The sequence below is a fragment of the Carya illinoinensis genome, chromosome 16, assembly GCF_018687715.1.
Source record: "Carya illinoinensis cultivar Pawnee chromosome 16, C.illinoinensisPawnee_v1, whole genome shotgun sequence".
NCBI classification, from domain to species: domain Eukaryota; kingdom Viridiplantae; phylum Streptophyta; class Magnoliopsida; order Fagales; family Juglandaceae; genus Carya; species Carya illinoinensis.
In genome coordinates, this window is record NC_056767.1 from 23843015 (window position 1) to 23856317 (window position 13303).

General features: G+C 33.0%; 1 protein-coding gene across 1 annotated transcript; it reads right to left on the reverse strand.

Annotated features, from left to right (window-relative positions):
- Positions 1-5045: 5045 nt before the first annotated feature.
- On the reverse strand, positions 5046-8851 carry LOC122299934 (NADH dehydrogenase [ubiquinone] 1 beta subcomplex subunit 10-B-like). Its single transcript, XM_043110419.1, has 3 exons — positions 8482-8851; positions 7225-7278; positions 5046-5326 (listed from the first exon to the last, which is right to left on the reverse strand). Exons 1-2 carry the CDS (start codon positions 8765-8767, stop codon positions 7247-7249), a joined length of 318 nt encoding a protein of 105 aa, XP_042966353.1. The 5' UTR covers positions 8768-8851; the 3' UTR covers positions 5046-5326; positions 7225-7246.
- Positions 8852-13303: the final 4452 nt, after the last annotated feature.

Genomic DNA, 13303 nt, shown 5'->3' on the forward strand with positions numbered 1-13303 from the left:
TGGAAATTAATGCTTACGCCAAAATTCTATCGATTCGACTTTTTTTTTTTTATATATTTAATTATTAATTAAAAAAATAATTTTTTAATAAATTTATAAATTTATTATTTTAACAAATTCTATTGATGAGAACTGTCGGCACACCTCTCGGTGACCGAAGAGTTCCCTAATAAAATATCTTATATATAACTTAAGATTTACTCAACACCATTTTCTTTTATATATATATATATATATATATATTCACACACATATAAACAAGCAGTGTATTATATATGATCCTAGATAACGTCAGGTCATTTCGTCAACATCAAACCAAACAGATTAGAATCCCATGTATTCAATATTGCCAAAAACTAGGACAAATGACTTCCTAATTACGTACGAAGGCTTGAAAGAGACAGAAAACGAGAGAGAGAATCAAAGAACCACATAGCTTTCAGGAAATTTCGTTTCCTGATCACAAGTGGTACTGTATGATTATCCTCTTTCGCTTCCTCACCGCTTAAAATTAATTCTATTTTGATGTTAATTCTCAGAAACATAAAAAATGACAAATATTGATATTTGTGGTCATCAATTACCGTATAATTTCACGTACTCTCTTTGAAAAATAGATAAAAAATCTATAATTTTTATGAAAAAATTATTTTTTTCAGTAGTGACATCCGCCCACTTTTTTCAAAGCTGAAAGTGAATAAAGATTATATATTTCAAAACTGTATCTAGCATTACCCGATCTTGAATATATAAATATTAATGCATATATGGTAGTTAAGTGATTACTCTCGCATATCTGCACGGGCTTACAACTAGTTTTTGTCGTTTGATTGCCGAAGATCAAACGGATATGGAATTGGATTGGTATATACAGATCCTTAATTTCCAAGTGAAATAATTAAGGTATCTTTGTGGCTATCTAATTGAAAAGAAGCAAATTAAAGGAAATCGATGAACAATGACATGAACCTGTGTTGTTCAGTAAGTGCATGCAATTGTGATGATCTCATCGGAATATTGAAATTAATACAGCTAAGCTAATTACGACCCATTTGGATGTTGAGATGGCCGGCCTCAAGTCATTTCATCCCATCTCATCTTATCTTATCGCAATATCTGAATATAATTTAAACATAAATACTTTTTAATTTCAAATTTTTAATTTTTAATTTTATCTAATCATTACAAATTTTACAAACTTCTAAACAAAATACAAAAACAATTTAACTTTTTCTAATCCAAAAACATAAATTATATTAAAAATTTACATTCTAACAATATTTTAATTTTATAATAATTTTATTCAACTTTTTCTCTCACAATTCTCTAAACTCCACAAAATATCTTAACTCAAAATATTTTACTACTATTCACATATTATTTTATTATTAATCATAAATTTCTTGTCTTATCTAATCTCATTTCAGCATCTAAATGCAACCTAAGTCTCTTTAATTTCAAGATTTCAAGAGCTCAAACTAATTGAAAACACAATCAATTTGCACCCTATCACCTCCAAATTAGTGTGTGAAAGTGAAAAGTTGATCAGCATGTCATCAAGGTTTAGGTAAGTACTTGATCATGATCAACGGCAAATTAGCAATGGAAGGGAGGGAAATAATTAGAAAAGATAATCCATAACTCTATCAAGTCACATCAATATCTCTTCTTACATAGCCTGATTTGTGAAAACTCATCTCATCTCATCTGATTTAATCATTACAATTTTTTCAAATCTTCATACAAAATAAAATAAATAATTAAAACTTTTCAAATCTTAAAATAAAAATAATATTAAAAAAATATATTCTAACAATATTTTATTCAACCTTTAACTTTAATCTTAACTCATATCATCTGTAAAAACAAAAGAGTGAACAACCATAAATTTGATAATTTAAATTTAAAGAGTTTAAAAGATCATTTCAATAAATATTGATTTAAAAAGATGGAGATATTTCTACTCTGGTTGAATAACTCAATTTTCTCTCATGAACTACTTGCAATATAATTGGATTAGTTCGATCCAAAACTTGAGATAGTGGATATGATTATAAAATATCACCAAGTAGGGACGATGGACGTTAATAGTTGCGGCAGAAAACTCATAGAAATAATATTACTTCGAAATCAGCCGCACATCACGTACGTGGGTGGTGCGCGCATGACTAGTTAATTTGTTGAAAGGTGTAACCTACAGCTTGTTCATTCGTTAAACGAGCCATTGCATGATCATGAAGAATAGCATAATTAGAAACTCTATATTATTAAGTTGTTTAAGATCTTGAATTAAGAAGGTGTCTCAATATGTAACATCAAAGTCTCAATCTTCCCCAAGTTTTATCTTCTAATGAAAGTGAGATTATCAGCAAAGTCATAGGAGCCAAGTAAACTAGTGGATTTATTTGGAGGTCTTCCATCATTCAAATGATAGTGAAAGTTATCAACAAGTCAAGGCTAAATGATGCTTAATTGTTAGTAATCATGCATGGAGAGGTATGGAAATAATGATAGCTAAAAAGATTATTTTGAAGGATGACTAGTAGGACCATTTAAGAACTTGAAGTTTGATTGAATATCCGTAATCAAATAAGAAATGTTTCGTCTACACATAAATCTTATAACACAATAAATTTATAGATTGACGTGGTTTAATGTACGTAATTCATCATATTGTAAAATTCTTTGTGTACATATAGGCATTTTGTGTATTTCATTAATGTGATTGATCAAAACAGTTATTTTATATTAAAAAATGATATAACCAATCACATTAGTAGAGTGTATAAAGAATATACAAAAGTAATTGTACATTGAGTTTTTTCCCTGAGATTGCAAGGCAAGGCATATATAAACATCATCCATGATTCCATCCTGATTAAGACTCCCAAAGAAACCCACCCATTTGAGCTAAAGATAAAAAGGAATGATCCAAAAATAAATCATAATCTTTGCCGGCTTGAGTAGGTGATGTGTGTGTGGTAATCTTAAAATATTTCACGTGGGAGTGAAATAGCTGAATAAAAGGAAGAAGCTGTGACAGGCCAATACAGCTTAGCTAGCTTCTTCAACTTCATTCTTTAAACCAACACTCTGGGGAGGGGGAGGCTAAAGGTGAAAGGAGCTCCTTTCAGTCCAATTTAGAGGGCAGAGGAGCGGCTAGAGCTGTCACCTCATGCATTTTGGCTACCCTTGATGTTTTCCCACCAACACTCAGCAACCAAACTAGGTTAGATGGATGTGAGGTACTGCATGCAGAAAGTGGTCAAAGATGGAAGATGTTATAAGGAGAGGCGAACGAAAATGTTAAGTTTGACCAGGTGCATGGAGTGGGAGCAACTCCTTCCGCTTCCACCTTTGCCCGCCCATTGGACTGAAGGGAGCTCCTACTACTGCAGCATACATTTTTTTCTCTGTTTTCTGCAGTATCCTGCCAATTCTATTTCTTGGCTTTTTCTATAGGTTAAACATTAGAAAATTCTATTTGCAAAATTTCCTTGTTCATACTTTCAAAACATCACTAACTTTCAAAACATCACTAATTTGAAAGCCTCCGTTTTGGTAACTTTAATATTGGATCTTACAGCAAGTGATATGTTTACACACCGACTTATAAAATAATAGAATTCGAGCTAGATACCATTGACTCAAAGATATGGAGTTTGATCTTGTACTTAAGATTGAATATATATTGGGTTATTTGTGGTTAGTCTTAGGGGTGGGCAGCGGAGCCCCGCATCCTGCCACCTCCAGCCAGCACGACGGGGCAGGCAACACCGCCCCACATGGGCAGGGGAGGGGGCCCCCGCCCCGCATCTAATCCCCCTAGCGGGGGCGGGGGGCAGCAAGGGCCTAACCCCACCCAGCCCAGCCCCGCCCCTCCCTCACCTATATATTATACATATATATATATATAAACATAAATATTTATATATATACAAAAACATAAATATATGAATTTACATATATTTCTAACTTTTGTTTGCTTTTAACAGGGTAGAATATGTAAAGGAGGGCATACATGAGTTGCCGCCCGGTTGCTGTCTGGACATCATGATGAGTTGAGGCCATAGACGCTTTTTTTTCGACAACTTCTATCAAGAATTCCATGTCTTCCCACTATTCATCCTAGAGAGAGAAACAATATTACCAGGCTCAAACCCAAGAAGGAAAGGAATTGGAATGACCTCTCTCCTATCCTAATAACTTTGCTTTAAATATATACATATAAATATATATATATATATATTTATAGAGCTACGTGATTTTCTTACAAAAATGATGAGAAAATACTTCTATCAGTAGACATGCATGTAGGACACACGATCCTGTGGTAATTTGAACGAATACCGTCACCTTCCTGTAAGAATACTTGTCCTTTGACTTTGCTCACAGAACTTAACTTTCTCATCCATTTAGTAAAATACAGATTCAGACCAAATCATACAGAAAAACAGCTGAAATTAACGGTGGCCTCAATGCGAATTACTTGGAAAAAAAAAAAATTAATGCAGTGCACATTCAATCAATCAAAATTTTGTAATATGCATCATCTGTTAAGATCTAACAATCAAGATTGTGCCACGTCACATATTTTTCATCCCTCCATTGGTTAGAATTAAACATGAGCGCTATGTGTCACTATTTGATAGTTGGGAGGTGCAATGGGTTAAATATAAATCTAGGGAAAACAAATATAAATCGAAATAATTGACCTAATATGCATAATGGATCCCGATACTGAAAGTACTTCAATTTCATGCAACACACAATAACCTGCAAACAATTCATACGATCTGAACCTGTAATCATCCATTAAATTAATAAAATTTGACCATAGCCATTTAATTCTTATAAGCAATAAAATGTCTTCACCAATGCCACCAACCACAGTTCCCTGATCACTCCTACCAATATCCTACCTTACAGAATAAGCTAATAGTGCATTCTAATTTCTCGATGAATTTTGAAAAGATTCAAAACGTTTTCCTCCATATCAGACACTGGCACTGGAGTATAAATTACAATCCATTATTGACAAGGCATTAGGTACAACCAAGCAGCGTAAAGAAACTTTATTTAATCATCTCATGTATTTTGATTCAAAGCCTAGTCTGGACACTGCCATTTGTTGGATGCTATCAGAAAATAAAATCTATGATGACAGCCAAAGCAACAACATTTTGCTTCTGGATACAACAAAAGCAAAGAGATATATTTGGATGATGGAAGTCCAAAAAAATAGAAAAGGAACCAAAATACAACCAGTGGCAGGCCCCCACTTCCATCTTGTTTGAGCATTCACCTTCAAACCCAATTGAGTTCCCTGCAAGATGGAAGCAGAACTGAATTCCTTCTTCCAATGTGGGGCAAAATGCTATAGCCAACAATATTCCAAACAAATCTTACTTCACACCAGCAAGGTAAAAGGACTCATAATTTTTTTTTATCACAAAATAGATTTTTCATATCATATCTTATGATTTTATGTGCAAATTTCAATGAGTAAAGCCCGAGTTTATATAAATATCTTCAATACTTTAAATATACATTCATACATTGATATATATTTACATCAAAGCTTATCTTCACAAAGATTTAAGTGGAAATATCACATAAGGTAGGAGATTCCCTCCCATCCTTTTTTTCTTTTATCGGTAAACAGATTTATATTGATCAAAAGAGTAGGCAAGAGCCCAAGTATACCAGACATATACAAGAGCAAGCCTAAGCATGCTAATTTAGTGATACAAGGATTCCCTCCCATCTTTTTAAATACATATTTATCTGATTTGAACTCGAGTTAGTCATTAACGGCTCGGTTCGTTTACAAGCACAGTAGAGTAAACAAAAGCATTTAAAATGTGCCCAAAGGCCAGCCAAGACCACATGCCCAACCTACTACAAAACCATAGTTAAACTCAAAATCTTCCATTTTATTAATAAGTAGATCAGCAGCCCCATCTCAGAATCACATTATCAAGCCAATCAACCAATATAACTTAATATCAACCATTTGGCTACTCACAAGATGTGAGTTTTTAACTCTAATTATGGTTATAAAGGCCTGTTTATTCCTTGCCTTATGTCCCTTTGCAGAAGGAATCAAATTCAAATTGTCCCAAAACCTTATAAAATAGAAATATGGGTTGAAGAAGAAAAGCAACAAAATAATGGATGGTACAACACACAGATTGGTGGCACATTGTGTACCAATTGCAATTTCTTGAATCGAAAGAATCCATTTTTCGAGTTACCATTGAATGCAACACATGGTTATAAAAAATGACATACAAACTCCATTAACCCACATCAGATCTAAAATACTAAGCCAAAAAAGCTTTTAATTGAAATTATGGTATAACTTCACATCGCTCCTCAACTGTCTGTACTCTAGCAGAGTCGGATCAGGTGGCAAAGATAAACTAATATGGGCTCAAATTAAGAAACAAGTATTTGAGGGTAAAGTCATTCTACAATGTGGTATGTGCTCATAGAAACTCCCCTTTTTCCTTGGAAGATTAGGCTAAATAAGGCACCCCCAAGAGCCAACTTTTTTGTATGGACAATTAGAGAAGATTTTCAACTTGGATAATGTAAGGAAGAGACGCGTTATTACAATTGATTGGCATTGTGTGTGTAAGAAGAGTGGGGATCTTCTAACTTGTTTGAATGGGCATTTTTGGCAGTCATGAGTGTGCATCATTATGGAAAATTATCCAATCTTGTTCAATATGGTGTATTTGGAGAGAGAGAGAGAGAGAGAGAGAGAGAGAGAGAGAGAGATTGTCATAGCTTTGAAGATTGTGAGATTACATCGAGTTCATTTTATTTATAGAACCATGGGGGAAAAACTATAATCCATAAATCGCACACTACCAACGCTCTATTCTTTTTTTTTGATAAGTACTACCAACGCTCTATTCTCCTTTCTCTATTCTCCACAATGCTACCTTAGACTGCTACAAAGTGGTAAACAAGATCAAATGATTTAGGAGTAGATTTTCATTTACTTATAAAAATAAAAAATGATTTGGGAGTAGATAAATGAATTTTCTTCATTTTTCTCCTCGCCACATTCTTGGCACTCACAGGAGGAAAACTATGTAGTATTATGCAAAATAATAATAATAAGGAAAATGAAAAAGAATAAGAGATTAATCAATCCTATGATTGTTATTTGAGTACATATTATAAATTCCAGAGAGCAAACAGTAAGAATACCTCAAATAATTTAAGCTGTGAATCAGTTGGACTCAACAGCTTCAACCTTTGGACCTGATTCAAACAATGAAAGAAAAACATTCAGTAACCTTGAGAGCAAAAGAGCTACTAACATAACCACACTTCACATAATCACCATAGAACTTGTGAGTAGCAACTCGTATTCTTCACTGTATGATACGCACAAAAACTAAATATTAGTCAATGTGAAATAACCACTTGTCCCAAAAGCTTAAGCTTATGGGAAGAGGTAGATTTTATTATTTAATTTATATCTTAACACCCCCCCCCCCTCCTCATGTGTGGGTCAGATTTCCCTTCAATGAGTGTGTCCACACGTGGAGTTTAATTAAATGAGGTATAGTACTAAGTCAGGATTCAAACTCAAAATCTCTGCTCTGATACCATGTAAAATCACCGCTTATGCCAAAAACTTAAGCTTATGGAAAGAGGTATATTTTATTATTTAATTTATATCTTAACAGTCAACTTCATATATTTTATTATTTAATTTATATCTTAACAGTCAACTTCATAAATCTGCAAACCAGAACAAGAAGGTAAATACTTTGAAAACGTTCGATTCTCTTCTCTCTCACGTACTTGTTTTCTTCACCTTCTGTTATTAATAGCCTAGTAACACAATATCAATCACCCAACCATTTGCTTTATGGAATTAAAAACTTCGTCTCAACCAATCCCACTAAAGAAAGCTTGAGCTCTAGGATAAGTTTTATAACTTCTCGCTGCATCATCTGCTCCTTCTGACCCCTGACACTTCATACTCCCTATATTTACTATTAATTTGTTCCAATACCTCTTCCTCGGGGTTCCCAACACCAAGACTAGAATTCAAATAGAGATGCGCGTGCGTGAGAAGAGGGAGAGAGAAAAGCAGGACATTATTAAGACATTAAGGAAGACAATCTTACTCACTAATTCCTAAAAACAGCCACTAAATTTAATCATCGAGAATCTAAAACATCATTATTTTCTACCCACCAGAACATTAAAAAAACACAACAAGCAAATATATCCACGAAAAGATTAGATGGATTCTATATCAGTGAAGAAGAAACAAGGTAAACTTCCAAATATCAGACCATTCAAAAGAAAAAACACATTTCCGAATCCCAAATTTTAATCATTTTCCAGCTATTAAAAACAGAATCGTTCAAAAGATGGACCCAATTCCTATCATCAGATTTCTTGGCATTCAAAATTTCAAAGAGAACGGTAGAGAGAGAGAGTGGGCACCGTGGAGGGAAGGGTGGCGACCGTCCTTGCCCCAGCCGATTCCACGGGTGGAGTCGAGGTACTGCTGGACGAGGTGGCGGCATTTCTGGAGGTGGTTGACACCTTCGATGCGGTAGCACCACCTGAGCTTCTCCCTCAGGATCTTGGCCTTCTCAATCTCAATCCACTTCTCCCGCACAACGTGCTCCCTCATCTCCAGCATCGCCACCGGGTCCTTGTACGGGTTCGACGGATCGAAGTCGTCCGGCGGCGACTCATCGAAGTCTACTCCTTTCCTTCTCCCCATCTCTCTCTCTGGTGCCGACTCTCTCCCTAGTCCCTATAACAACAGCAGCTGTAAATTGTGAATTGATCGGTGTTGTTGGAAACTCTTATATAACATTTCCGGTCCACTGTATCGTAGCATTTTCGATTTATTCTTGAATTTATTTTATTTTAGCTGTATAAATACTTTAAATTAAATTTATAGAATAATATAATTTTATATAATTAGTTATATTTATTAAATTTTACAATCTATATTAAATCACTTAATTTTATAAATTTATTTTTATGTTATTTATTTGTTATTATAATATTTCTCTTTTTTTATTCAAATAGCCTATTTGAAAAAGAGTCATAACTAATTTATAAGAGTATAAAAGATAAATTTTTTACGGACTAACGGATGCTTGGGAAAATGAGACATGATGATAAATTTGTGAATAATAATTAAATTATTTGTGAATAGTAATGAAAAGATTTAAGTTATAAACTTATATAAGATTTTGAAAAATGAGAGAGAAAAAAAGAAATTGAATAAAAATAAAGTTAAAATATTGTTAGAATATAATTTTTTTAATATTATTTTTGTTTTAATATTTGAAACAATTGAATTATTTTTTGTATTTTGTTTGAAAATTTAGAAAAGTTATAATGATTAGGTAATGATTAGATAAAAAATTAAATAATTGAAATTAAAAAGTGTTTGGATTTGAATGATGTTTAAAAAAAAAATGCAAAGAGACATAGATGGAATAGGATGAGATGAAACCATCCCATTTTTCAAACAAGCCCTAAGAGTATGAATATGATATGAATCCGCGGAATTAGAATCTCTTAAACCCACAATCAATTTGAAAACTCACCTAAGAAAGCCAATATCAAGTCAATGGATGGAAAATCTAGACCTGTTGATAAACTCATTTCAAGAATCTAGATTATATAAAAATCTAGATCTATTGAAAAACATGTCTCAAGAACTCAGATGATAAAGAAGAATACCACAAAAGTTGTGATTTGCCTTTGATAAATTCAAAAGTTCATTTAAGAACAATAGGAGATAAACTCAACTCACAATGAATAAAATTCATCAATTTTCATAAACTATGGCTACAAGGAGTTTAAATAGCACTTCTCAAAACATAACCCTAGCTAAAATAAGGCACTTTCGTTCCAAAAATACCCTTAAGTAAATAGTATCACGGTTACAATACCGCTACAGTAATTTAGCCTCTTGAAATCCTAGTTGAACAAAATAAAATATATATGGGCCAAGCATCTTCAAGCCCAATTATTTATTTTAGCTTAATTCCTATAACTAAAAAACAAGTCCTTTTAAAGAAATAAACAAATCTAAAGCCTTCAATCACATAAATATAATAATAAGCTCTAATTTATGTTGCACTCTTTTATAGCTTATATCACGTGAATGAGAATTGGATGTCCTTTTCTCAAGTCCATCTTGAATATTGGACTCTTGCTAAACTCGTCTCAAGTGTATTATACCAATCCTTGTATTGTTTTCTTGCTCTTCTTAGCTTTCGATCTTATAATTATTCTATTTGAAACTTGCAATGAATCTTTAAGACTCGGTTCACCTTAGAACCCATCATAATGTCAAGATTCAAATTTAGGACATCTAGCTTATACAAGTTACAACTCACCCTGTAAGATGAAGGGCACCCACATGGACAAACCCTTCCCATACCATAACGAGCCACTAACATGTTATATACTTATGAATAGAAGCGGCTACAACCATTTTATTGTAGTGATTAAAGACTGACCTTTAAGATAAGATTGCCCTCCCTTAGATGATTCTTTGATATTCCAAAAAAGCACAGGATATTTATCTTTTTGTTATCCCTTGAGAAAGTATCTAAGATGTGTAGATGTGTTGAGTGTTGTTCTAATTCATTCAATGTAGTACACTTCATCACTGAAAAGAGACGCTTAAAGCTTGCTAGATTATTTATTTAGGCTGAATAGACTTTTAGAGCAACTTAATAAACTATGTTTGAGGTATTCCGTTGTGCTTTCTTACAGGCCCAATATCACATCGCTAACATTTGGAGCAATTATTGTTGTAGTTAGGGTTCTATATCAATAAGGTCATTCCATAAGTTGTTAGTCAATCAATTCAAATTCATTCTAATTTATTTGTCAAACATAAATTTACGATTAATTAGTAAACAAGTAATTTATAAAAAATTCGATTCAATTCGTATAGGTTCAAATAACTTTGCATTTGTATTTTTTGTAATATATCTTTTACCACTATGATGACAATATCTTAAGCATTTGAAATACAGAAAAATTGGCCAACAACCCCTTGTTTAAGATTGACCCTATGCAAGTCACTTGTTGCTTCATGAGTATGTCAACTCTTTTTTCTTAATTTCAAAACTCAAATTTCAAATAGAAAATAAATTTTCATAATCCATTTCTTTTAAAAAATAGAGAAAATAAAAAAACTAACATTGCACAGCGGGGCCCCTCACCCCGCCCCCGCATGGGCCAGGGCGGGGCCCCCCGCCCAGCATCTAGTCCCCCTAGCGGGGGCGGGGGGCGGGGAGGGCCCAATCCCGCCCCACATTTCCCCCACCCTGCCCTCACCTATATATATAAACATAAATATTTATATATACAAAAACATAAATATATGTTTATATATAAAATATATATTTATATTTTACAAATTGTATATATATAAATATATATATTATAATTTGTTAGACTTGTTCACAAATTATGCATTAGCAAATTTAAAAACTATATAGTTTAAAAACTACTACACTACAACTTACAGAAAATATGCATTAGCAAATTTAAAAATTATATAATTTTTAAATTATAGTCATATTTATAAAATTTAAATTTACAATTTAGATCTAAAAATATATTTTTTATCACTTTTAGATCTAGAAATAATTTTTTAAAATAATAAAATATAGTTAATATTTGAAATGAAAATAAAACGGGATGGATTGAGTATCCGCCCCGCACCCCGCCTAGCCGAGCGAGGTACCCCACCCCGGGGATGCGGGGGCGGGTGGGAAAATCCCAACCCCGCACGCATGGGTAGCCCGCAAGGTGCAGGGGAGGGGGCTACCCCGCACTGTATGGTGCGGGTAGCACCCCTACATTATAGGAGGGGAGACCTCTTCTTCCCACCAGCCACCACCGCGTGATTAGTCGAGTCTAGCCACATATGATAGTCAAACTCTCCTACCCACATGATGGTGAAGCTCATGCCATCGTAGGGTGGCCACGCTTAGCTAAGCTCCGGCCACAACGTGGATGGCTACTGGCTAGAGCTGGACACACGAGAGGGCTAACCTTGGTCAAGTGTAGCCATCTCACAATTGCCTAAGCTCAACCATCACCGCGTGGTGGCCGGTGGGGAGGGAAGGTCTCCCCTAACACAAAGATAGTTTCTTATTTTTTAAAGTAAAAAATAATTTTTATTTTTATTTTTAGTTTTGAAAATAAGAAAAAAGAGTTTGACAAATCATAGGATAACATGTGTCTTCCATAAACTAAAATGGATGCGATTTGTTATGGAGGGGTTAGTTCAGAATTTGTTACGGCTTACGAGGTATTAATCCTAAAAAGAAATTGCACAAAGGTCGAATTTTAAATAGGGCAAACATAGAGTGTTGTTATCCAAGTTTTCTATAAATAAACAAGTGAAAATCATGCTCTACGTATATATAAATAATACATTATATAAAGGTATTCACAAAAACTCACATGTTGGAAATATGTATATATAAATAATAAATTATAGAAAGACATGCACAAAAACTTAAAACTTGAACTTTTTAAGACCTTTTTTTAGGACAGGGGAGAGATATTTGAGCTTTTATAATTTTGGGGGATCAAGGTTGATTTTCTATGGAGAAGATTTTCTTTAAGATTTTTTGGACAGGATCGTGTGGTCATTTTGAGTTTTTAAGAGTAACGATACGTATAGTCATAAAATGCGTAAGTATCGTTTAATTGCTTTAAAAAAAAATAGAATTTATTATTAAAAAATTAATTTTTTTCATTTAAGTTTCGTATTTATTTATTTTTTAAAATTAATTATATGATGCTTATACAATCACGATTACAACTATGATTTGATCTATTTTAGAGGGAGGTAGAACGACTGTGACCTTTGGGTGTAAAATGACTTGGATCAGGCTCTCTAGAAGCTTGGGAGGAGTTTATGTACTTTATCCCAATTAATTCAGTTTATGATAAAATTTGAATAACTTATACGAAAGATATTCTAATTCGAATTCATTGTTAGAATAGTATTCGATATTCAATAAATACTATACAAATCTTGATATAAAATTGATGCGTGAAATATTTATTATTATTGACAATATATTTTTTATGACAATATTTCATAGAATAAATTTATCCTTTATTATTTTTGTAAATATGAAATATTTAGAAATTATTATTTTTATATAAAAACTATCAAGTGGTCTTTTAGAATGTCATATTTTATTCTAATATCTAAGCTAGTTTATCAAATTTCATGTAAAATCTATTTATTTTGATATCA